The sequence below is a fragment of the Artemia sp. Qi Xiang Cuo genome, chromosome 14 (assembly GCF_049724085.1).
Source record: "Artemia sp. Qi Xiang Cuo chromosome 14, ASM4972408v1, whole genome shotgun sequence".
Classification (NCBI taxonomy): Eukaryota; Metazoa; Arthropoda; class Branchiopoda; order Anostraca; family Artemiidae; genus Artemia; species Artemia sp. Qi Xiang Cuo.
The window spans coordinates 25531651-25559343 of NC_142807.1; the positions used below are offsets into that span (position 1 = coordinate 25531651).

Here is a 27693-nt window from a genome sequence, read left to right on the forward strand (position 1 = left end):
TTCGTTTATTCGATCGAGTTAACTATGAGCGACTCCTATTTAAAAGAGCTGATCAGAGTTAGTGGGTTATTCACACAGATAATTTTAGCAACCCATATATAATGCATATTATTTTAATATCATGCTTAGGAAAAATTACAAATAACCTGATTTATTATTTTATAATCTCGTAATTAATTTTTTTTTTCTGTTTTCACGCTCAATTTCTATGCCTTCGTCGACTCTCCCAGCAATTCAGAATAACTCAAATGTTTTAACTGGCTCCTGGCAGAGTATATGTATGCTGATGCTCCTATGAGTTATTTGGAAGTTAAATAAAGCTATAAGGGACGCACACACTTGGTGTATCAGACTCTGAAAGAGCATGCTTCCAGAAGCCTAACTCTTGCGACCATAATAATTGTAATGACGCTCAAAGCTTCCTGGATATGCGCTCACTATAATTTAATGTATTTCTTTCATATTCCTTGCTCTCTGTGTTCTAAGCAGACGGCCGGAGTTGTTTATCATGCTTTCTTAAATAACCATACCCTTCGGGTTTATAGGTCGTCCTAAGCGCAAGTCCCACGATCGTAACTTCAAGCACTATTTTGATACTGGAGCTGATACAGATGAAAAGCTCGATTCATGGATAAAAATGAGCCTCGAGGCTGACGAGTATCGAGCTGCCAAACGTCAGAAAACCGAAAAACGTCAAAGTCTTGTTCGAATGAAATTTCAGAACCCGATGATGTTGTTGCGGAAATGCGTGAATCATCCTTTCCTTTGTGAGTGGCCGATGGACGAAAATGGGGATTTGGCTGTAGATGAAAGGTTTTTGTAACTTATTTTGAACCTTTTCGATTTCGTTTTCCTATTTATCGCTACTTTCTCCAATTAATTATTTTTTATTCAAGTTCAGGGGTCTAATTTCTTCTTTTTAAAATTTAACCTAATTTGATTAATATGTTTTCATTTTATTTATAATTGAAAAGGCAGTGCGGTCTAAGAAATTATTTAGTTCTCTGGTCAATATTTTTTGTTTTTTTAATACCATCTTGGGTGGCAATGGCTTATTTTACTTCCATGAGATTTGGTTAGATCGAGTACGGTACTCATTGATGGAGAGTAGTAGAAATGTGTTGTGTTTTCTTTATTGGAAGGGTTGATGATTGAAGCGTTCAAGAGAATTGATTCGAAGGGAAGATTCTACAGAGGAACTTCTGTCTGTGGCAAAATGTTGGTGATGGTTACATCCAAATAAATTAGATATTAATCTCTGTTCTAATAAGAAGAAATCTTCGACTGTCACACACAAATTTTCTGAGGAAAGCCAATCCTACATCTCATGTACCGTACAATTTATTATTATCTATTCAGTTTCAGATTTCCACCAGAAATGGGCTTAGAAATACAGTTGCTTATCAAATATAGACAGACTTTTGTTCATTATTTATAGAGTATATTCTTCTTTTTAAGTTTTCTAATGTGTGATGTTAAGTAAAAGTTCTTTAGCCCCTAATCATCTTTAGCCGCTTTTTCTACCTAGCTCTTTAGCTGTCCTTTAGCTTGTTCATTATTTAAATGGTATATTCTTCTTTTTAAGTTTTCTAATGTGTGATGTTAAGTAAAAGTACGGCCCTAATCGTCTTTAGCCGCATTTTCCACCTAACTCTTTACCTGTCCTTTTAACTAACAATAAGGCCAACTTTATTTTTCTGAACGCATAGTTAAAGTTGGGGATGGATCAAACGCACTGTTTATCAGATATTTGTCCTATGAACTTAAGATATTATCGCACAAAAAGTGCAGGTGATTTAAATTCCGGCTGTATATTCATTCTTCGCCGTTATAAATATTATACTTAATGTGTTCATATTAGTCATTAGTGTATTCATTGTGAAAGGCCAAATTGTCATGAATATTGATGGATATTTTGAACAGAGTACACGCTATCGAATAAGAATCATGAGGTGGCCATTGGGTTTGAATTGTCAAAAGGTTATCTAAATAGCCTCCCAGTCGCAGAAGCCATACTGGCGCGCAGTGTTCATTCATTCCTAATTGTACCTAAAAAAAACAAAAAATAAATTTCAACCGAAAGTAAGGAGCAACAGTAAAACATAAAACGGAACGAAATTATTACATATACGTGGGGCTTGCCCCCTCCTTAATCTTTCCCTCTGCCCGCTAAAGTTTTTTAGTGCTTTTGAAAAAATTTCTTATTGTTCTAATTAAACGGCTTTTGTGTTTTAGGATTCGTTCTTGAAAAATTGGGACAAAAGATCAGACTTTAGCGTAAAGAGCGAGGTATTGATGAGGGATCAACCACCCATATATACGTAATAATTTATGTTCGTTTTAAGTTTTAATGTTGCTCCTTACTTTCAATTGAAAAAAAAATTATATTTAACTTATGATTTGTTTATATAATGCCAGGAAATCTAGCTCCCCCTCCATGGAAAACTTCCTCCCCCCACGAAAAATCTAACCAATGAAAGTTCCTACCGCGTAAAATACTCCCGTAAAATTTCTTGCGGGCAAATCCGCCTGAAAAATTTTTCGTAATACTTATATTTGGAAAAACTTTAATCTCTAATTGTTTTTCAAATCGTTTCGGAAATCCCCCTCCGTGTAAATTTTTCCGGAAAATCCCCTCCGTGTAAAATTTTTCCGGAAAATCTCCCCTTCCCCTTTCCCAGTGAAAGCTTCTCCCATGATCATTTCGGAAATCCCCCTTCGTGGGAAATTTTTCCGGGAAATCTCCCTCCCCTTTCCCAGTGAAAGCTTCTCCCGCAGAAAATTCCCGACGAAGAATTTCTCCCATGGGAAATCGCCCCAACGGAATGATCCTCTAGACAATTCAAACCTGGTGAAAATTTCCTCCGGATCGTTACCCTGAACATCACCACAAGTAAAATTGAGTTGGCAAAGAGAAAGTAAGATAATAAAAAATAATTTCACATAGGAATTGTGGCAAATTCCTCCAGTATAAAATTTCCCCTGAAAAGTGCACCTCCCGGAAAATTTCCTCCCCATGAAAAATCCCCCCTGGAAAATCCCCCAAACAGAAAATTCATACCCCCCCCCTTCCCCAAAAAATGTTTGTATGCTCCCCAATAACAAATGCTAGGCTATACATAAACAATGTGCAAATTTCATAACTTACAGACCTTACTCCAGGGGCTGCGGCGGGAAATGTTATCCACAAAGGCATAGGTATTGGGCCTTTCAACTATGCTGAACAAAAGGGATATATTAAAATTTTGACTGGATGATTTTGGGGGAGGGGGAAGAGCGTGGAAATAAAAGTAAGGATTGAAAGTGAATTTAAAATGAAAAGAACTAATCCTGTATATAGGGAGGTGGGGCTTTTCCCTTTTTTAGTGCCTATACTTGACTTTTTGTTTTCTAATATTGTAATATAAGTAATTATGCTCTACCTGTAATGATTTTACTCTCAAGTAATATCACTAAATTATTATTCAGACTTTAGCGTAAAACGTTGGGGGCTGAGGGGAGGAATGTGCCCCGTCATATTCAAGAAAATATATGGTCTTTTGAAGTTTTAAGGCTATTCTTAATTGGTTTATTTAGGATAAAATCGCATATTCGAGATCGTGAATAGGAAGGAGTTGGCATATGCTAATATCTGTTAGCCTTTAGCATGAATTTATGTGTTATATTCCCCTTATGGTACCAAAGGGAAGAAAAAATGGAAGGTTTTTGTAACGTCAGTTTTTAAATTTATATTTATTAGAGTATATACCACAGTATATAAATATTAGACAGTATGATCGTCCCCTATCTCACCCATTATAAAAACCCGGACCGAGGTGCGAGTGCTCCGGAGAACGTAAAAACATAAGCGACATTAGATCTTTTCACGGGTAGACAAGTCAGATTCCTTTTGTACGCGAAACTTGGCTTCAACGTTGGAACACTAAATGTTAAAGAATCTAATTTTAAATTAATTTATTCCAATACATATATGAAAATCGGTAATTGGTAGTGCAATGTTGTTCTTATATGTTTTTTAGAAATTACAAGTAGGTTTCGAAGTCTCGAGATGGTTTCAAAGGCATTTTGAGAAAGTTTCTGCCAAAATATGTGTTCCAGGGTAATTGGACCGCTGATGGCAGATCAAAGGAGAGGAGCTGTTTGTACGCGCTAATGAAAAAGTATGTGGGAGGAGTTGTTTGTTCGCACCGAGAATGAAGAGCGAGAAATAATCTGCGGTGAACTTACTGCTAATTATCTTTATACAGTGGTATATACTATCTAACGAGTATGGAAGGTGCTAAATTTCTGATAATATTTTTTTTGCATCTTTATACAGTGGTATATACTATCTAACGAGTATGGAAGGTGCTAAATTTCTGATAATATTTTTTTGCGTTTGGCAATCTTCTGCCCCGGTGTGCAGTTTTAGACCCAAGAATAGCAATCCATGGGGATTGGGCTGCTTTTCTGGGGCATATATAGTGAACCGATACTTCGCTGAAGGTACTGGTGTATGTGAAGTAAAATTAAGTTTTCGATTATTGTTGGAGAAAAGTATTCTCAATCGCGTCATTGGGTGTACAGCAACTTAAAATGGCCACGCTGCATTAATTCAAGATTTGTCAGCAATAAGCTTTGAAATTAAAAGTCTCAAATTTGATTCTAGTTTTATTAGAGGTCTTAGTTCTTATGTAGAACATAGTATGATTTTGCGTGACGCTCTTGTATTGGTAAAACAAAATGTTTTTTGTGCACATGACCTCTTGGCAAATGTTTTATTGTATTTTTATATTTAGACTTACTACTCGTAGCGGTAAAATGATGGTTTTAGATCAAATGCTGCAGCGATTGAAGAAGGAAAATCACAAAGTCCTCATATTTAGTCAAATGGTCATCACCATGGATCTTATTGCAGATTTTCTTGACATGAGAGGTAATATAATCTTATTTTTCTTCAATGAAACGGAAGTATAGTTACACTAAATGCAATGTCAAACGGGACCAATTAGACATACAGGAAGAACCAGTTGCAATTCATTCCGCACTATTGGATTTAATGTCTGGATTTGAATTTGTTCAAAAAAGAATGATAACAAATCTTTAATGCACAATGGTCACTAAATTTTCTCATGGGCTCAGAGCAGCAGAAAAAAAAAAATTTTCGATCATTGTACAATTAAATCAATCAGTTATTTCAGTACTAAAAAAAGTTGAAAGAACTATGAAAGGCACGAGAAACAAAAGAGAGGAACAAACTTGAAAATCTGAAAGACCCCTAAGGTTGGGTCTTAGAGATATGCCACATAATAAATACATATTACATAAATAAATTACTCTGAAAAATACGTTGCGTAGACCAAGTATTAAATATAATATATTCACTCATCCCAATAGCTAAAAGCTAACATGAAAACGTCGATGAATAAGAAAATTTAGATAATACAAGAAGTTCCACAAAAACAACATCAACAAAAATCCGAAGTAGCAAATACTGTTTCAAGGTCAAACAATAAAATCAATGGCGAATGAAATGCTGCACAAAATAACTATGGCATTTTTGTTGCTGTCAAAGTGATATTCTCTTAAGATAAAAGTCTGCTGATATTCTTTCTACTTAATAGAGTATGGTATTTGTTACCAAATTGACTTGGTAGGGAGGAAGAATGTGAGGGTGAATGCTGAAGTGTAGGCAATTCTGTGCCAAATCGATGGTAGGTTTATGTCGGATTATTTGCAAGAAAGTCAGAATTAGAGTCAGAAAGTCAGTAAGGGAAGAGCCAAGAATTATTTATTGTCATTAATAAGATTTTTAGATAGGATATAGTTTCCACATTTTGTGGTTGTTTGAACACGTGAATCGCACTTAACTTTTAAGAAATATCATTAACAGCTCACCATTACCGGTGATCGAGTGCCAAATTTAGCCATTTTTTATCCGATAGTGTTTTCAAAAATCAGAGGATTTTAATGATCTTCTAAGATATTGTATTGTCATTAATAAGATTTTAGGCGCAAGATAGGACATAGTTTCGACAGTTTGTGGTTGTTTGAACACGTGAAATATACTTTTGACTTTCAAGAATTATCATTAACAGCCTGTCATTACCGAAGATCGAGTGTCAAATTTAGCCATTTTTATCCCACAGAATTTTCTAAAATCAGAGGATTTTAATGATCTTCCTCTAAGATATTTTAGTGTCATTAATAAGATTTTAGAAGCAAGATAGGAATTAATCTTTCTTGTAATTCATGGGAATATTTTCATAGCAGGATCCACCTGAACACCCTTAAGCGGATTCTACTAGTAGTTAAGAAGACAGGCCTCAGAAGAGCTTTTTATAATATATGTTAAGTTATCTCATCGAGACAATCAAATTGTATTCGACAACGTTGTACTTGATATCCAAGGGTTCTCTACAGTTATGAGGGGAAAATAAATAAATTTAGTTTGGTTTCTGGCTTCTTTTTATCTGTAAGTATGATTCTATCATTTTCTCTTAGTGCTTGTGGCAGTCTCATTTGAGTAATTTGAAAAATAGTAATACATTAGGTCTTGGGTAGAAAGATGAAAGTAATAAATATGTTGCATTTCTAAACAAGTATAATTTCCCAAGTGGAATCAGGAGTAGAATAGCTCGTAGCGATTCTGGGACTCCTATGTACTAAACAGGTTCTTCTAGTAGGTAAACAGGTCATCACACTCTTTCAAGGACTATACATGTTTTTTTTATTATGACATCTATTTTTTGTGTGTCAGTCTATTAGATAAATTTGGCGGTTTGACCAATAAAAAACCTTGTTTAGTCTGTTTTAAAAAAAAAAAAAAAAAAAAAAAAAACACTTCTACAACGCCCCCGTACAAACAGGTCTATAGGTCTTTACACTCTGGGAATGACGCAATTAATTAAAACTGTATTATAAAACCAGCGTGTCTTGTTTCGAGTTTTAACGGACAAGTTTTTTTGATAACTTGATAGGTGATTTGAATAAAAGGAATTCAAATATTTTGTCTAGCAGGAGATAACTTAATTTACTTAGACAATGAACGAGAGAGATTAAAGGGTAATTAGCGATTGGATATTTTAACAAGAAATGACTGAAAAGTGTTTTGGAGGAGATGGAATGAATGTGTATTGTATAATGCACAAGTGATGATTTGCACAGTGTTGTCAATTTTAAATAGTTTAGAAATAAAAAATTAACAAGAAATGGCTGAAAAGTGTTTTGAGGGATTTGAGTTGCACGAGGGTTGACTTGCCCGAGGGCTCAGTTACATACGGATTCAGTTACACGGGGATTAGTTAAATGGGGTCAAGTTGCATGGGGGGTTCAGAAGCACGAGGGGTTCAGTTGCATGGAGGAGTTCAGAAGCTTGGGATTCAGTTACATGGGGTCGGTGGTCGTTATAATACACAAGTTCTATTTGAACAGTGTTGTGAGTTGTATAATACACAAGGGATGATTTGCACAGTGTTGTCAATTTTAAATAGTTTAGAAATAAAAAATTAACAAGAAATGGCTGAAATGTGTTTTGAGGGAGTTGAGGTGCACGAGGGTTGACTTGCACGAGGGCTCAGTTACATACGGATTCAGTTACACGGGGATTAGTTAAATCTGGTCAAGTTGCATGGGGGGTTCAGTAGCACGAGGGATTCAGTTGCATGGAGGAGTTCAGAAGCTTGGGATTCAGTTACATGGGGTTGGTGGTTGTTATAATACACAAGTTCTATTTGAACAGTGTTGTGAGATCCCCCTACCACACCTCCAAAGGACTCCGATCCCCCCATCCCGTGTATTAGCGAAGTTACTCTGTGGTCGTTATAATACACAAGCTTTAGTTTACGAGATTTGGGGACTTGAGTTGCATGAGAGTTCAGTTACATACGGATTCAGTTACACGGGGGGTTTAGTTAAATCTTCGTCTGAAAAATAGGAGTTCACACTTAAAAAAGTTCTATTAAGAGCTATTTTTATGGAAATGGTTCATATTTGAACCAAAACTATGCTTTTCTGACTGAAGATACACATTTGAATCAGAAAAGGTGAAAATGTACACATCTAAAACAGAAAAGTGTGTTTTGACTATATTTTCTATAATTTAGTCTGAAAAATAGGACTTCACACTTAAAAAGTTCTATTATGAGCTTTTTTATGGAAATGATTCATTTTTTTGAACCGAAACTATGCTTTTGTGACTGAAGATATACATTATAATCACAAAAATTGTTTAAAAAATACGCTATAAGGTGATTCCCGTGAAGCTATTGCAGTTTTCTATAAAAAATAAATGATTTTCAAAATCAAAGAAAATGGCCCCATCTTTAACAAATATAGCCTTAGCTAGTTAAAAATGCGCATAAATTCTTGATTTTCAATCTAACTTAACTTGTAGGAATAGGACTTCATTCAAACAAGTAAATCGGCTTTATTTAAAGTATATTAATTGCAAAAAAAGACTATTATTTTTCATTGTTTTTCCCTCCAGGTGCTAAGGTCTCCATCTCGCTTTAAGTTGCATAGAGGGGTGAGGTGCACGAGGGTTCAGTTAACGGGGATACAGGTGCACGGGGGGTTTCGGTTATACACGGGTTCAGTGACAAGGGGGGTTAAGTTGCACGGGGGGTATCCCTTTTTTCGTAAATCGGGCCCCCTTTTTTCAAAATCCTTTTTTCTTCTGAGGGTTGGAGCATTTGGTGGCTAGATATTAAACGTAATTAAATTTAGCACGGAGGTTCAGTTGTACGGGGTTTCAGTTATACAGGGGTTCAGTTCCATGGGGGTTCTTTGTGTTAAATAAGTAGTTTTTGTATCTTTTAAAAGAACTTTACGGGGATTGAGAGACTCAGATGCCTAATTCCGTGTGATTTTTCTTTACGATGGTTAAGAATGTGCCTCACGGGTAATTAAAGAATGAGATGCTTACATCAACAATACAAAGAATAAGCTCAGATACTTAATAGATTTGACGCTTACAAGGGACATTGCTAGAAAGTATTCAATAGCTTAATTGAAAAGTAACGATAGAATGACATTGTGACTTGACCTAGCTTTACCTCGCCGATGTGGTCTTTATAATACATAAGTAACGTTTGAAAAATATTGTCAATTTAAAAAGAAAGGGCTGAAACGTGTTATGCGGGGGGTGGGTTGCATAGAGGAGTGAGTTGCACGAGGGTTCAGTTAAAGGGGATACAGTTGCACGGAGGGTTTTGGTTATACACGGGTTCAGTTACAAGGGGGGTTCAGTTGCACGGGGGGTATCCCTATTTTCGTAAATCGGGCTCCCTGTTTTCAAAATCCCTTTTTCTTCTGAGGCTTGGAGCATTTGGTGGCTAGATATTAAACGTAATGAAATTTAGCGCGGAAGGTCAGGTGTACAGGGTTTCAGGTAGACAGGGGTTCAGTTACATGGGGGGTTCTTTGTGTTAAATAAGTAGTTTTTGTATCTTTTAAAAGAACTTTACGGGGATTGAGAGACTCAGTTGCCTAATTCCGTGTGATTTTCCTTTACTTGTTGGTCATTAAAAAACGAATTTTTTTTTTTAAATAAGTAGTTTTTGTACCTTTTAAAAGAGCTTTACGGGGATTGAGAGACTCAGTTGCCTAATTCCGTGTGATTTTTCTTTACTTGATGGTCATTAAAAACGAAATTTTTGTGTTAAATAAGTAGTTTTTGTTTCTCTTAAAATAGCTTTACTGGGATTTAGAGACTCAGTTGCCTAATTCCTTGTGATTTTTCCTTACTTGATGGTCATTAAAAAACGAAATTTTTGTGGTAAATAAGTAGTTTTTGTACCTTTTAAAAGAGCTTTACAGGGTTTGTGAGACTCAGTCGAATAAGTGCGTTGTATTTTTCTTTACATTATGGAAATTAAAAACGTTTTTTGTGTGTTCCATAATTAGTTTTTGTAACTTTTAAAAGTGCTGGATGGGTATGGTAATAAACGGGCGTCTAATGCAGTCCGATTTTTCCTTACGGGACGTTCATAAAAAGCTATATATATTTGTCATATATGAAGTTTTTCTAAATTTATTAATAGATGAAATGGGCTTGAGAGACTGAGTTGCATGATTACGTGTGATTTTTCTTTACTTCCTGGTTATTAAAAACGAAATTTTTGTGTTAAATAAGTAGTTTTTATATCTTTTAAAAAACATAGTCGTGACTACATCAGATGGTTTTGTGATGCAGTTGTATTGCAGTGAGTTGTTACTAGTAGTAGTATTTTAGTGTTTTTTTAAAGAAATTCATACTATACATTAAATTAATTAATATTTTTTATTTATAAAAAATATTATTTAATAAATAAGATGGTTTTATGTTGCAGTTATTTTTTAATAGTATTATTACTTTCGTTTTTTTTTTTTGCAAGAAAATAATAATAAAACTTAAATTAGTTAAGATATTTTATTTATCAAAAAAATACGTTAATAAATAATATGGTTTTGTATTGCATTGATTTTTTAATATTAGTATTATTTTAGTGTTTTTTTTTTTGCACGCAATTAATAATATACATTAAATTCATTAATTTTTTTTTTTTTTAAAAAATTGCCGTTAATAAATAATTTTGTTTTTTTTTTCTTTTTTTTTTTAATTTTTTTTTTTTTTTTTTTTTTTTTTTTTGCAAGCCATTCAAAAAAAAAATTAAATTAATTAAGATATTTTATTTATAAAAAAAACACATGAATAAATCATATTGTTTTTTTATGAAGTGATTTTTTAATAGTAGTATCAATTTCGTGTTTTTTTTCCAAGAAATTCATACTATACCTTAAATGCATTCACATATTTTCTTGATCAAACATAGTCGTTATAACATCAGATGATTTTGTAGTGCAGTGAGTTGATACTAGTAGTATTATTTTGAGTTTTTTTTTGCAATACATTAATACTATAACTTAAATTCATTCAGATATTTTATTTATAAATCATAGTTGTGATCACATCAGATGGTTTTGTAGTGCAGTGAGTTGTTAGTAGTAGTATTATTTTCATGTTTTTTGCAAGCAATTCACACTATACCTAAAATGCATTCAGATATTTTCTTTATAAAACATAAACGTGACTACATAAGATTGTTTTTTAGTGCATTGAGTTGTTACTAAGAAGTAGTAGTATTTTCGTTTGTTTCGCAATCAATTCATACTATACCTTAAATGCATTCAGATATTTTCTTGATAAAACATAGTCGTGACTACATCAGATTGTTTTGTGATGCAGTTGTAGTTCAGTGAGTTGTTACTAGTATTAGTATTTTCGTGTTTTTTGCAAGCAATTCATACTGATAAAACATAGCCGTGACTACATAAATTGATTTTGTAGTGCAGTGTGTTGTTAATAGTAGTAGTTTTTTCTTTTTTTTTTTTTTTTTTTTCAAGCTATTCATAAAAAACCTTAAATGCATTAATATTTTTTATTTATAAAACAAAGCCGTGACTACATCAGATGGTTTTGTAGTGCAGTGAGTTGTTACTAGTAGTAGTAGTATTTTCGTGTTTTTCCAAGCCATTCATACTTTACCTTAAATGCATTCAAATATTTTCTTGATCAAACATGGTCGTGATCACATCAGATGGTTTGTAGTACAGTGAGTTGTTACTAGTAGTAGTATTTTCGTTTTTTTTTTCAAGCCATTCACAATATCACTTAAATTAATTCAGATATTTTATTAATAAATCATATTTGTGATAACAGTAACAAAAAATAAAGAGTTTGTTACTTGCTTAGAATTTTGTCATAATTTCTTGAACGAAATGTCTTTGTTTATCCAGCAGATGAATTCAAGAAAGAATTTGCTACTTACTTACAATTTTTTTCATAATTTCTTTAATGAAAATTTCTGTATTGTGTATCCAGAGGTGACTTCAAGAAAGAATTTATTACTTACTTACAATTTTTTCATAATTTCTTTAATGAAAAATTTCTGTATTGTGTATCCAAGAGGTGACTTCAGGAAAGAGTTTGTTACTTGCTTAAAATAGAACTATTCTAAAGAAAAAGGACGGGTTAATCTTAAATATTTTTTTCTATTAAATGTATTAAAAGATTTTTTTTTGAGAAAAAAAAAACAACAACAACAAATATTTACATAAAAATAGTACTTAGAGTTCACTCTTAAACATCCACAAACGCTGGTCCCATTATATAGGATAGTTTTTAACATGTCTTATGGATTTATAACGATAAGGTATGTTCTTAGGTATCCACTGTGCGAAGAACCTAACCTCGTCTTCAGGACGATGATAACCCCCTTCAAATTTAGGACACTTAAACTCTTCTAGATTGAAAAGTGGAATCCTAGGGTCACACTTTTGAATTAAAACTTTATCTGTCGGTACATTGCCCTTTACGTAGAGCGTTTCAACTCCGAAAAAGCTGCAAATTTCACTGACTTCCTCCTGAACATTTCTCAGTTCCTGACCAGTATCATTAAGTGGTGTAATCACTCTATCATAGAATCCCAGTCTGTTTATATAACGTAATGTAGTACTCCACAGGCTTTTATCATACTCAAACAGATTATAGTTCACTAACCAATGATAACAGTCAATTTCTTCGAGATCCATAGACAATAATAAAAAAGCACATTCGAATATAACACCACAAGATGATTTTTTCAAACTGATAAATTCAGTGTCATACAGTCCTATCATCTTGGAGGCTATTAATGTAGTTGGTAAGTAGAGAAATACTTCATCAAACTTTTATGTCTTTGCTCAAGGTTGAACGGAGTTATGACTAGTGAGATGAGTCTTAAAACCATCTGAATTCATTGTGGGGGTGGAGTCATAAAACCCTTGGAAATCATTGTGGGTAGGAATCATATCACCAAAGTGTCACAATACCGTCAGTATGTCAAAACCCCTCAGTCAAGAGGAGGGGGGAGGGGGGAGGGAAGGTAAAGGTCAACTGCGAAGTCCTTGGCACCTTTCCAAACGAGCGGGGATTCCCCACTGGTTCCTACACATTGCAAAAAGTGAGCAGTACGAAAACGCCACGTTTTCAACAAGACTGGTTTTTTAGGGGCCAATCAGGAGAGATATGCAAAGTCGACAGCTTTATTTCATTTTTTTTTAAGGTTCATTTAGACGAGGGTACGTGCGCGCACGCAACCTCGTCTAAATGAACCTAAAAAAAAATGAAATAAAGCTGTCGACTTTGCATATCTCTCCTGATTGGTCCCTAAAAAACCAGTCTTGTTGAAAACGCGGAGTTTTCGTACTGCTCACTTTTTGCAATGTGTAGGAACCAGTGGGGAATCCCCGCTCTTTTGGACAGGTGCCCAGGACTTCGCAGTTGCGCTTTACCTCCCCCCCCCTCCCCCCTCCTATTTTCCGAGGGGTGTTGTCATACTGACGGCATTGTGACACTTTGGTGATATGATTCCTACCCGCAATGATTTCCAAGGGTTTTATGACTCCACCCCCACAATAAATTCAGATGGTTTTAAGACTCATCTCACTAGTCATAACTCCGTTCAACCTTGAGCAAAGACATAAAAGTTTGATGAAGTATTTCTCTACTTACCAAATACATTAATAGCCTCCAAGATGATAGGACTGTATGACACCGAATTTATCAGTTTGAAAAAATCATCTTGTGGTGTTATATTCGAATGTGCTTTTTTATTATTGTCTATGGATCTCGAAGAAATTGACTGTTATCATTGGTTAGTGAACTATAATTTGTTTGAGTATGATAAAAGCTTGTGGAGTACTACATTAAGTTATATAAACAGACTGGGATTCTATGATAGAGTGATTACACCACTTAATAATACTGGTCAGGAACTGAGAAATGTTCAGGAGGAAGTCAGTGAAATTTGCAGGTTTTTCAGAGTTGAAGCGCTCTACGTAAAGGGCAATGTACCTACAGATAAAGTTTTAATTCAAAAGTGTGACCCCAGGATTCCACTTTTCAATCTAGAAGAGTTTAAGTGTCCTAAATTTGAAGGGGGTTATCATCGTCCTGAAGACGAGGTTAGGTTCTTCGCACAGTGGATACCTAAGAACATACCTGATCGTGAAAAATCCATAAGACATGTTAAAAACTATCCTATATCATGGGACCATCGTTTGTGGATGTTTAAGAGTGAACTCTAAGTACTATTTTTATGTAAACATTTGTTGTTGTTGTTTTTTTTTCTCAAAAAAAAATCTGTTAATACATTTAAGCAATAAATATCTTTAAGCTTAACCCGTCCTTGTTATTTAGAATAGTTCTATTGTAAGCAAGTAACAAACTCTTTCCTGAAGTCACCTCTTGGATACACAATACAGAAAATTTTCATTAAAGAAATTATGAAAAAATTGTAAGTAATTAATAAATTCTTTCTTGAAGTCACCTCTGGGATACACAATACAGAAATTTTCATTAAAGAAATTATGAAAAAAATTGTAAGTAAGTTGCAAATTCTTTCTTGAATTCATCTGCTGGATAAACAGAGACATTTCGTTCAAGAAATTATGACAAAATTCTAAGTAAGTAACAAACTCTTTATTGTTTGTTACTGTGATCACAAATATGCTTTATTAATAAAATATCTTAATGCATTTAAGGTATAGTATGAATGGCTTGCAAAAAAAAAAACTGAAAATACTACTACTAGTAACAACTCACTGTACTACAAAACCATCTGATGTGATCACGACCATGTTTGATCAAGAAAATATTTGAATGCATTTAAGTTAAAGTATGAATGGCTTGGAAAAACACGAAAATACTACTACTACTATTAACAACTAACTGAAATAAAAAACCATATGATTTTGTCACGGCTTTTTTTTATAAAGAAAAAATCTGAATGAATTTATGGTTTTTTATGAATAGCTTGAAAAAAAAAAAAAAAAAACGAAAATAATAATACTAGTAACAACTCACTGCACTACAAAACCAATTGATTTAGTCACGGATATGTTTTATCAGTATGAATTGCTTGCAAAAAACATGAAAATACTACTACTAGTAACAACTCACTGAACTACAACTGCATCACAAAACTATCTGATGTAGTCACGACTATGTTTTATCAAGAAAATATCTGAATGCATTTAAGGTCTAGTATGAATGGCTTGCAAAAAAAACTAAAATACTACTACTACTTAGTAAAAACTCATTGCACTAAAAAACCATCTGATGTAGTCACGGTTATGTTTTATCAAGAAAATATCTGAATGCATTTAAGGTATAGTGTGAATGGCTTGCAAAAACACGAAAATACTACTACTAGTAACAACTCACTGCACTACAAAACCATCTGATGTGATCACAACTATGATTTATTAAGAAAATATAGTAATGAATTTAAGTTTTAGTATTATTGGATTGCAAAAAAAAACTGAAAATAATAATACTAGTAACAACTAAATGCACTACAAAACCATATGATGTTATCACGACGATGTTTGATCAAGAAAATATATGAATTCATTTAAGGTATGGTATGAATGGCTTGGAAAAAAAACACGAAAGTGCAACTACTAGTAACAACTCACTGCATCACAAAACCATCTGATGTTGTAATGGCTATTTTTTATCAAGAAAATTTCTTAATGCATTTAAGGTTTTTTATTAATGGATTGCAAAAAAAAAAAAAAAAAAATACTACTACTAGTAACAACTCACAGCACAAAAAAACCAACTGATTTATTAACAGACATTTTTTATCAATAAAATATATGAATGAAATTAATGTATAGCGTAAATAGCTTCAAAAAAAAAACAAGAAAATACTACTACTACTAACAAATCACTGCACTACAAAACCATCTGATGTAGTCACGGCTATGTTTTATCAAGAAAATATCTGAATGAATTTAAGTTATATTATTAATGGCCTTAAAAAAAAAACAAGAAAGTGCTAATACTATTAACAACTCACTGCATCATAAAACCATCTGATGTAGTCACGAATATGTTTTCTCAAGAAAATATATTAATGCATTTAAGGTTTATTATGAATTGCTTGCAAAAAACACAAAAATACTACTACTAGTAACAAATCACTTCACTACAACTGCATCACAACACCATCTGATGTATTCACGACTATGTTTTTTAAAAGATATAAAAACTACTTATTAAACACAAAAATTTCGTTTTTAATAACCATCAAGTAAAGAAAAATCACACGGAATTAGGCAACTGAGTCTCTCAATCCCCGTAAAGCTCTTTTAAAAGATACAAAAACTACTTATTTAACACAAAAAGTTAGTTTTTAATGACGATCAAGTAAAGAAAAATCACACTGAATTATTAAACTGAGTATATCAATACCCTTAAAGAACTTTTAAATGATACAAAAACTACTTATTTAACACAAAAATTTCGTTTTTAATGACCATCAAGTAAAGAAAAATCACACGGAATTAGGCAACTGAGTCTCTCAATCCCCGTAAAGCTCTTTTAAAAGGTACAAAAACTACTTATTTAACACAAAAATTTCGTTTTTAATGACCCTCAAGTAAAGAAAAATCACACGGAATTAGGCAACTGAGTCTCTCAATCCCCGTAAAGCTCTTTTAAAAGATACAAAAACTACTTATTTAACACAATTTCGTTTTTAATGACCATCAAGTAAAGAAAAATCACACGGAATTAGGCAACTGAGTCTCTCAATCCCCGTAAATCTCTTTTAAAAGTTAAAAAAAATACTTATTTAACAAAAAAATTTAGGTTTTTAATGACCATCAAGTAAAGAAAAATCACACGGAATTAGGCAACTGAGTCTCTCAATCCCCGTAAAGTTCTTTTAAAAGATACAAAAACTACTTATTTAGCACAAAGAACCCCCCCTGTCACTGAACCCCTGTATAACTGAAACCCTGTACAACTGAACTTCCGCGCTAAATTTCATTACGTTTAATATCTAGCCACCAAATGCTCCAAGCCTCAGAAGAAAAAGGGATTTTGAAAACAGGGAGCCCGATTTACGAAAATAGGGATACCCCCGTGCAACTGAACCCCCCTTGTAACTGAACCTGTGTATAACCGAAACCCCCCATGCAACTGTATCCTCTGTAACTGAATCCCTCGTGAAACTCACTCCTCGATGTAACCCACCCCTCTCATAAAACTTTTAAGCCCTTTCTTTTTAAATTTAAGATATTTTTCACACGTTAATTATGTATTATACATACCACATCGGCGAGGTAAAGCTAGGTCAAGTCACAATGTCATTCTATCGTTACTTTTCAATTAAGCTATTGAATACTTTCTAGCAATGTCCCTTGTAAGCGTCAAATCTATTAAGTATCTGAGCTTCTTCTTTGTATTGTTGATGTAAGCATCTCATTCTTTAATTACCCGTGAGGCACATTCTTAACCATCGTAAAGAAAAATCACACGGAATTAGGCATCTGAGTCTCTCAATCCCCGTAAAGCTCTTTTAAAAGATACAAAAACTACTTATTTAACACAAAGAACCCCTATGTAACTGAACCCCTGTATAACTGAAACCCTGTACAACTGAACCTCCGTGCTAAATTTCATTATGTTTAATATCTAGCCACCAAATGCTCCAAGCCTCAGAAGAAAAAAGGATTTTGAAAACAGGGAGCCCGATTTACGAAAAAAGGGATACGCCCCGTGCAACTGAACCCCCCTTGTAACTGAACCCGTGTATAACCGAAACCCCCCCGTGAAACTGGATCTCCTTTAACTGAACCCTCGTGCACCTAACCCCTCTCTGCAACTGAAAGCGAGATGGAGTCCTTAGCACCTGGAGGGACAAACAATGAAAAATAATAGTCTTTTTTTGCAATTAATATACTTTAAATAAAGCCGATTTACTTGTTTGAATGAAGTCCTATTCCTACAAGTTAAGTTAGATTGAAAATCAAGAATTTATGCGCATTTTTAACTAGCTAAGGCTATATTTGTTAAAGATGGGGCCATTTTCTTTGATTTTGAAAATCATTTTTTTTTTATAGAAAACTACAATAGCTTCACGGGAATCATCTTTTAGCGTATTTTTAAACAATTTCTCTGATTATAATGTATATCTTCAGTCACAAAAGCATAGTTTCGGTTCAAAAATGAACCATTTCCATAAAAAAAGCTCTTAATAGAACTTTTTAAGCGTGAAGTCCTATTTTTCAGACTAAATTATAGAAAATATAGTCAAAACACACTTTTCTGTTTTAGATGTGTACATTTTCACCTTTTCTGATTCAAATGTGTATCTTCAGTCAGAAAAGCATAGTTTTGGTTCAAAAATGAACCATTTCCATAAAAATAGCTCTTAATAGAACTTTTTTAAGTGTGAACTCCTATTTTTCAGACGAAAATTTAACTAAACCCCCGTGTAAGTGAATCCGTATGTAACTGAACTCTGGTGCAACTCAAGTCCCCAAATCTCGTAAACTAAAGCTTGTGTATTATAACGACCACAGAGTAACTTCGCTAATACACGGGATGGGGGGATCGGAGTCCTTTGGAGGTGTGGTAGGGGGATCTCACAACACTGTTCAAATAGAACTTGTGTATTATAACAACCACCGACCCCATGTAACTGAATCCCAAGCTTCTGAACTCCTCCATGCAACTGAACCCCTCGTGCTACTGAACCCCCCATGCAACTTGACCCCATTTAACTAATCCCCGTGTAACTGAATCCGTATGTAACTGAGCCCTCGGGCAAGTCAACCCTCGTGCAACTCAACTCCCTCAATACACTTTTCAGCCATTTCTTGTTAATTTTTTATTTCTAAACTATTTAAAATTGACAACACTGTGCAAATCATCACTTGTGTATTATACAACTCACAACACTGTTCAAATAGAACTTGTGTATTATAACGACCACCGACCCCATGTAACTGAATCCCAAGCTTCTGAACTCCTCCATGCAACTGAACCCCTCGTGCTTCTGAACCCCCCATACAACTTGACCCCATTTAACTAATCCCCGTGTAACTGAATCCGTATGTAACTGAGCCCTCGGGCAAGTCAACCCTCGTGCAACTCAACTCCCTCAATACACTTTTCAGCCATTTCTTGTTAATTTTTTATTTCTAAACTATTTAAAATTGACAATACTGTGCAAATCATCACTTGTGCATTATACAATACACATTCAGTCCATCTCCTCCAAAACACTTTTCAGTCATTTCTTGTTAAAATATTCAATCGCTAATTACCCTTTTTTCTCTCTCGTTCATTGTCTAAGTAAATTAAGTTATCTCCTGCTAGACAAAATATTTGAATTCCTTTTATTCAAATCACCTATCAAGTTATAAAAAAAACTTGTCCGTTAAAACACGAAAAAAGACCCGGTGTTTTTATAATCACTTTTTTATTAATTTCTTAATTCCCCGATTTTAAATAACTATAGACCTTTTTTTACGGGGGGATTTTTTAAGTTTTTTTTTTTTTTTTTTTTTTTTTAGAAAAACCAAAAAAAAATTTTTTATATTTGAATAAACGACAATCAAATTAAACACAAAAAATAGATGTCATAATAAAAAAAACATGTATATTCCTTGAAAGAGTGTGATGACCTGTTTACCTACTAGAAGAACCTGTTTGGTACATAGGAGTCCCAGAATCGCTACGAGCTATTCTACTATCAGGGTATGTGGAACATTTGTCTATTTTCGCGTATTTGTGAAAACCTAGTTCGTTATCCCAATTCTAAAAGTGTTCAGTAAAACAAAATTTCAAATTTTGACTTTTGAATTGTGTTTCACATTTGCTATTCTTTTTGGTACTGGTGCATTATGTAGGCAGCGCGAAGAAGTCAAGATTGATTAATGCTAATGAAATAAAATAAAATAGAATGAATATATAATAGTTTAGAAACAAATTTGGGCTATATATTTGCACATTAGAGGGGGGATAAACCATAGCATATATTAAATACGTAACCTAACCTAACCTAGGTACCTTCCCCCCCCCCCTAAACCCCCAAAAACAATCGTTTACATATTGTAACTCATTGAGAAACCACGACTTTGCAATCATTTATCTATAGTGGTCTCTTGCAAATAGCCTGTTTGACGGGTTTCGGGACTGGTTTCCTTGACACAGTTTATAGCGGTGGGCCCGCATAATCCACCAGTACCTTCTTTTTTAGCCGCAGTAATCAGCAAAACGACAATCGCTTTTAATCAAAACTATCAAATCCGTCTTTTTTTTTTTTTTTTTTTTTTTTAAGGCGTCAGCTGGTTAAGATTAGATGGTACAATGAAGCTGGAAGAGCGTGTTGAAAATATTCGTCGCTTTAACACGGATCCGGAAATCTTCGTTTTCCTTTTGAGTACTCGAGCTGGAGGACTGGGTGTGAATCTAACAAGTGCAGATACTGTTATTATATACGATTCAGATTGGAACCCACAAGCTGATCTCCAAGCTCAGGACAGGTGCCATAGGATTGGGCAGAAAAGACCTGTTGTTGTATATAGGTAAGCAATGTTTTGACGCATAGTAGTACTGTGTTCAGGGGACTTTTATTCCCACAAACTATATGTTTTATTGCATTTCCACACTGGGGTGGAGATTCCCTTGCCCTTTGCTCCCTTTAAATAAACGTGTACACCTAATCCATGTACAACTGTTTGCTGATCAAATGTACATTGTTAACTGCTTAAATGGCTCAACACTGAAGTAGTCCGGGTCCATTTGTGGTCAAAAATGAGTAAATCTGCAACGCTCTAATTATTTATTAAAATAACCATTATTCGGCTTAGTTTAAATCAAAGTTTATATTAATTGGTCTGAAAATTACTAATAATAATAGTCGTATTTTTAGTTACTTAACTCTCAGTGCTCAAATTTAGACTTTTTTCTTTCCTACTTTATTTAATTTAATTTTGGATTCATTACTTAATACCGAGTCTACTGTCTGATTATTATACGAGTATGAAGCTTCTGTTTGATATTATTAATAGTCGCTGGGTTGTATGCTTGTTTAAATTATTTAGAACTGGGTTAAATTATCCATTGACACGTCAATAGTTTATTTTCTAGTTTCTACCAATCTATAAAGTTTTCATGGTCGTTTTCCTTTCAAAGAATTTTTTGGTTTGCTATATTTGTTTAAGTCAAACATGTAAATTAAATCTGACATATATTCCATCTCATACCTCCCTAGATAGTTTGGAAGTTAGAAATCCTTCTTCGCCCTAGATTGAAAAAATAATAGCTTTATGGTTATGCAATAGCTCAAAAAAAATTCTATAGATGTTTTCTTCATTTAAATTATGAATTATAGTTACAGACTTGCATTGCAATGGGAAAGTCCGTTTAATTCGTACGAATTACCGTCTCAAAACTAAGATTACTAGAGAGAAAACCTAGAAATTTGGATTTTTTTTTCGGTACGAACACAAATCTTAGCTTGAAACACAAGAAAGGTTTGTAGCAAAAATGGGATTGAATCCTGATTTAAAACTGAGAAATAAAGTCCCTTGAGAATAGGGGCTGTTTTTTTAGGGGGGGGGGGGGGTTTTTCAATCTGAATTTACCAGAAATTATTTTCCTTTCGTCACAGTTATGAATTACAGTCAAAAAACGAGAATTCAAGGCAGAAAACCGAGAAATTCTGTTTTTTAAAAATATTGTTAAAAAAAAGCTAAATAAATGAATAAAAAGTGCTTACATGATGCTGCTTTAAAAGCAATGAAATGCTTATGACCAAAACTAAATTGAATTATGTCTCGAAACAAAAGAACTGAAGTCTATTGCGAGCTTTATGGCCAATAATTTTGAGTGTGTGGAGGGAGTGTCACAATTTATTTACAAGAATTTTTTTAACTGTTCTGTATTCAGTCAAAATCCACATTACGAGACGGAAGACTCAGAAATTCAGTTTTATAAAAAAAAGAAGTAATTATTAGAGTATAAAAAAAATGAAAAATCAGTTTTATAATTGTAAATAGAAAATGAGATCATGCTATATGCTAATTGCTCAACTGCCAATAAAAATAGCTAAAGACATTTCGAAACTCAGCGTTGCGTATAGCCCTAAACGTTAGGGGAAGCTCACGATCTAAATTCTTCCATGGAAAGTTTCGAATACTTTTTACGTCCATCCTTCAACGCCGCGAATTACTGCTAGTAAAATTAAAGTCAACCAACATCACAACCTGCACAATTGGATTCGATTTGGATCTTCTTACTAAGATATTGCCAGTGAAACACTTCAACTACCAGCTGACCATCCAATTTTGGCGGCTCACATTAAGCCAAATTGAGTTTCACGCCTCCATGGCTATCATCTTACCCCTTAGTTAATATAGAATTTACTGCAAATGCTAAAAAAGAACATCGCGGAAATGCTGACTCGAGTACATTTCCACTCCATCGAAAATACCAATGTACAAAAGCTACTTTCCCGTATTCGTTGATGGATCCAAATGAGACACCACTACTAGCTGTATGGGCTTTCTCCCTAATTAGAATGCCACATCAGCTGAAAGACTTCCCCAAATCCTCGATATCTTCTCTGCCGAGATCGCAGGAACCCAAAAGACGCAATCGAATATCGCATTCGAACATCGACTTTAGTAGGTCCACACATAACCGTAGAAGGCTGTCAAGTGTTTATGATAGACTGCGCAGAAGAAGGTGAACCTCCTTGGAGGACATGTAAAATTTGACAGATATTCCTCGTCAAATAGATAGATATACTGAAGCTGGGCTGTCGAATTTAAATCTGGTTAACTTTATGTATGTCTCAACCTTTTCTACGACTTTACCACCAAAGGGTGAAAGTATTTCTGAGGGTTTAGCTCACGGGTGAAAGTATTCAATTGGATATTATTCGGAGTGATTTTATTAAAGTAATCAAAAACTATCGTTGGTTGAAATTTGAACGAAAATTACTATATTCAAAACAGTGTTATTTGTAAAATATGAGTAACTTTTCATTTTCGGCTATTGTGGGCCTCAGTTCACTTTTTACTTTTGCAGCCATGATAGAGCTTTTCTGCTGAATAAATTTCCTTTTTTACCTCCAGTTGACTTTGGGTACTCTTTACAATTGAAATAAAGTCCAATTATCACTAATGACCATTTATGATTTGTCATTTATCGGGTTTGTCTTAAAAGTAAGTGCTTTTTGCAAAGAAAATTTTTGGGAATGTGAATTAAAATTCAAACCCTTCAAAAATGGCGGCGTCGAAACGAAAGATGCAAAATTGGAATCACCATTGTCAAAAATCCCTGCTAGGGCTTTTCAACCCCTTCTCCCTGAAAACCCGAGAAAATCATATCTTAGCGATTGTATCGCTTTTGTGTCTTTTATTTTTCGGCACTAGTGGTATACTGAAACATTGCAGGGAGTTGTTTAAGCGCCCATTTGAAAGCTAAGGCTTGTATCTACTCGCTTTCAAAAAAATATTTGATACCTCAAAAGTAAAATATAATTTTTTCACAAAAAAAAGTATTTTTGGTGTAATTTCTGTATTATGTCTAATTATGTCATGTTAGATGATATCTTTGTGACGACGCGGCACCGATTATGACGTCGTTCCCCATCTTGCAAACAAAGGTGCAGTATTAGATGTTTCAATTTCCTTTAAAATGTGCCATTAAACAGCTCTCTGTGATGTTCCAGTGTCCCTTTAGCAGCGGAGAAAAAAAAAGAGGAGACATCAGTGCTACCCCTGCAAAAAGTAGTTTTCCTTGTTATTCAAGCCAGGGAACTGTAAATCTACTTAACAGGGTTTTTTGGCCAAGGCGATTCCATTTGTGAACATTCTAAATCGATCCAGCGGCCTTTTTAGGAGTCTCAGACTATTTTTCCAAGTTCTCTTAAATCTGTTTTTTGCAAATTTTTCTCAATTTCCAGTTTTTTTAAAAACAAGTTTTTTAATATTTGGTTTCTATGGGTCTTATATTTCTCAATTGCCAGTTTTTTTCGGAAAACATGTTTTTTAATTTTTGGTTTCTATAGGTCTCTTTTGTCTTTTACTGGATTGCTTGCTGCTACCGCTATAACCGTGTACTGTAAATTGGAGACAGCCGATAATAGATCATGGATCGCAGCAGTTGCTGCAATCTAGTATAGAGCGAATCACGGCCCATAGTAACCAAAAGTTAAAAAAAACTTTTTTGAACTATCTAGTGCTAAAAAAATTTCCATTGTAGCTTATTGAGCAATGGTAACTATTATTTTGATTGACCTCAATATTAAAATGTTATTTTGAAAATAAACTCCCGGAAATTCTGAAAAAGAGCCTGAAACCCCTCAAACATTTCTTTGGATTGAAACGAAAAGTACACCGTTAAAATCGTCATTGTTGAAAACCTTAAACAAGAATGTTACAGCCCACACCTTGAACAACAATGAAGGGGTAGCACTTAATGTAAGGGTAGCACTGATGTGTAATTTTATCCGGTAGCGGGAAACCGGAACATCTTAGGGACTTCTTAATAACTCATTTGAAAGAAAGTTGCGATGTCTAGTGCTTTTTGTAATTAACACATGATGTTATTGTAATAAAATGTATCTTTTTTTTACAAAAATTGCATAGTTAGGAAGAAGTTGCTCTGCCCTAAAAACCCCACTAAAATAAACAATACCCAGAAGAATTATCCATTAATAAATTAAGTTTGTTCTGCCCGCTTACAAACGTACAAAAAGAAGTGGAATAAAGAAAAAGAAAAGATACAATCTGAGAAAAGTGAAGACAAACCAACTTCTAAACAATGTAGATTTAATCCAAATAACACTCGTAAATAATTCCAAATGCCAGAAGATGAAGCCAACTACTTACATTCATACTAAACACATCGTACTCTACATAATTCGTGACATTTAATGGGTCAGGAATAGAGTATCTTTGCGTCCCTTGATGTTTGGCGGTCTTCAGAGGGGAGAAGCATCACCTCTATTAAAAAAAGAGATCTGTTTTTCTTAAAAATATTAATTACTGTCACAACCCAGGTTACAATCAGAAAACCTCGGAATCCAGCTTGTCTAAACAAAGGAGGGGAGAGAAGAAGAGATCTTGGTTAAAAAGCTAATTGGTGTAAGTGCCAGGCACAAATATTGCAAATTCTGAAAGTTTTTACTTTAGTTGTCTTGTTTACATATGATTCAAAAAAAAAAATCACATTGTCATAGCTCTGTAAAGAGGAGGTTGAACTATACCAAGACAATTAATACCAAGGGAGATTGATCCTTCCTCATCCAAACATCCTAATGAATATTTGTTTACTCAGCAGTGTTAAATTGATATTATTTGCTTTCATTTGTGCTTGCATTTCCGTGATTTATTTTTTAAATACTTGTATTTTTCACTACTTATTATTATATTTCTCCAATTAGATTAGTAACGCATAATACAATAGATCAGCGGGTTGTCGAGCGTGCTGCAGCCAAGCGGATGCTTGAGAAAATGATTATCCAGAAAGGGAAGTTTCGCCAGTCTGCTACAGCAAATGCATCTTCAAAGCAGTCATCTATTGAAGAGCTTGAAGAACTGCTGAAAGCAAAGGACTATCAGGTTTAAGAATGCTCTTTCTATTTTAGTAATTTAGATTGTGTGTGTTTTTTGTTTATTTTTGCTTCTTTTTTTTAAATTATTTGGCCTTAACCAGACCTTTAGTAGAACCATATGAACAGAAAATTAGAAGTTTACGATTCACTTAGAGTAAAAAGTAATTGGATTGACCACGCTTCTTAACCACTGTGGTCCCTGTGTCGGCCCTGCAGTGTGTTGCTACAGCAAGGTTCGATCTCTGGGTTTCGTATTACCAAGCTAAGACCAAACTCACTGCGCCACCACAGGACACGAATCACTTAAAATCCTTATATAAAACCTTTTGAAATAAAATCGTTTTAATATAACCTGTCGAAAAAGAATAATTTCTTCTCTTTGGCGGATCTAATCAGTCTGAAAATATTAGTTCGAAAACTAAGTTTACAAATAATCCTTTTGTATTGTTTGAGATAGATGAGGTGTCTTGGACCTGCGGGACACATTAATAAAAGTAATGATAATTTACTTATAATCCACTATAAAATACAAGTAAAAGTAGAGTAAATAAACCAAAACGAAAAATAATTTAATCACTTAACTGTAAATATGGGAAAAGACTGAAATGGCTCTAACTTCGAAATAGCAGACTTGGACAGCCCCCTGTGTAGTAAGGCCAACTTTGTCGTTATTTCTCGAGCATTGGAAGTTGTATTTTATTTTTTTATTATTATGCTACGGTGGCAAATGCTTTAAAAATCTCATACTGAAAATACGCTCCATGGAGCCCATGGATATCATTTTGAAACAAAAAAAAATGTAAGTAAACGAAATATAAAATAACATGGAGTGGGCACTGTAGATTGAGTACGCTTCGTGGTATATTTATTCCTATTAACAATTTTTTGAGTGTCTAATCGGTGGTTTAAACGTAGCGTCAGAAACCATAGGTAAACGAAATCACCGTTATTTTTTTATAATCGTAATTCCCTACCTGATATATTCAACAAAGCGTATAGGTAAGCTTTTACAACTAAGTAGTGATCTGGAACAACCCTAAATATTAAAAGAAAGAAATCACATTCATCCATATTTAGATAAAATGTAATTTTGGAGAGATAGAGAAGATGGAACTCGAGTAATATAGTCAGAATGTCCCTTTTTGGTGCGAATTTTTTCGCATTCCAACTGATTACGATTATACTTAGGCCAACCCTCTTTCCTTCCCCCATACCAATCTTTCGTAAAGCTGTTTAAATTCTCAAGTGACTTCTGATTGGCAATTTTTCATGAAAGTTGTATATTTAGATTCAATAGACTTCTACCTCTCTACCAAACATTGATGATCTTGCTGTTTTGACTTTTTGCATAAGTTGACACCCTTGTCTCTTACGGTGCATGGATCATGTTGGCCGCTGACTTCACGGCCATTGTGATTAAAATGGCAATTTCGATATTTTGATACAATGCCATGTAGGACTGTGGGGCTCTCAGGGACACTAAGGGTGTTTGGATGAATTCTGATTGGGTTTATCTCTTAATAAGTGCACACAATCTTGCAGTTCGCGATTGAATGAGCCTTCTTCTAGCTTTCCACGATCAGCCGTTCCATATGATGAGGCCAGGGAAGAAAAATAAAAAAAAATAGTACATGGGTGACACGATACTGTGTTCATTGTTATGACGCTAATGTGGTAAATCCATCGATGTTCACATCTACACATGTTCAGAAGAGTATTAACCGATTGATTTTATTTTTAGGGTGAGTATGGCAAATTCAAGGGAGACTGTATTTTCACTGAGGAAGAATGGCGGGCTCTTCTTGATCGAAGCGATCTTTATGCACCAGAAGGAGTGAAGTTGGAAGTTGAAGGTGTTTTCAAACGCATTCCCTCCCCTGAGCCTCAGCGGTTTGAATAAATGTTCGTTCATGTAATGGACTTTTTCGGACATCAGTGGCTGTTTTATTTTTCTATCTTGATTGAAGTTTTATGAAGTCGAAGATGTTCCTTGATTTTTAAGTACAATTTTTTAATTAGTTCGATAAAAATAAATGGTATCCGAAAATTTCGAAGGAGAACTTAGAAGGTTGGATGATTGCGTTACGATTATTGGTATGTAGAATATCGATTCTAGTAGTTCCTTATTTGTTTATACCAAGAATGGAAAGCCAATTTTTATTGCTGCAGGGCTTTTTCTGTATGAAATTTCTTGAAAAGGTTCAATTGATGAACTTGTAAGACACTAGATTTATGTTGCTAAGACAGCATGAAGTGCTGCAGC

At 34.1% G+C, this 27693-nt stretch overlaps 1 protein-coding gene across 2 annotated transcripts in view; it reads left to right on the top strand.

The window, feature by feature from the left end:
* Positions 1 to 27474, top strand: part of LOC148944304 (lymphoid-specific helicase-like) — a 49218-nt gene extending 21744 nt beyond the window's left edge. For both annotated transcript variants that reach the window (XM_089100320.1, XM_089100321.1), the window contains exons 4-8: positions 546 to 813; positions 4779 to 4915; positions 20142 to 20388; positions 25260 to 25437; positions 27172 to 27474. In XM_089100320.1, coding sequence (XP_088956446.1) covers positions 546 to 813; positions 4779 to 4915; positions 20142 to 20388; positions 25260 to 25437; positions 27172 to 27330 — 989 coding nt within the window. In that variant the 3' untranslated portion in view covers positions 27331 to 27474. The remainder of the gene's footprint in view (positions 1 to 545; positions 814 to 4778; positions 4916 to 20141; positions 20389 to 25259; positions 25438 to 27171) is intronic.
* The last annotated feature ends 219 nt before the right edge of the window (positions 27475 to 27693 follow it).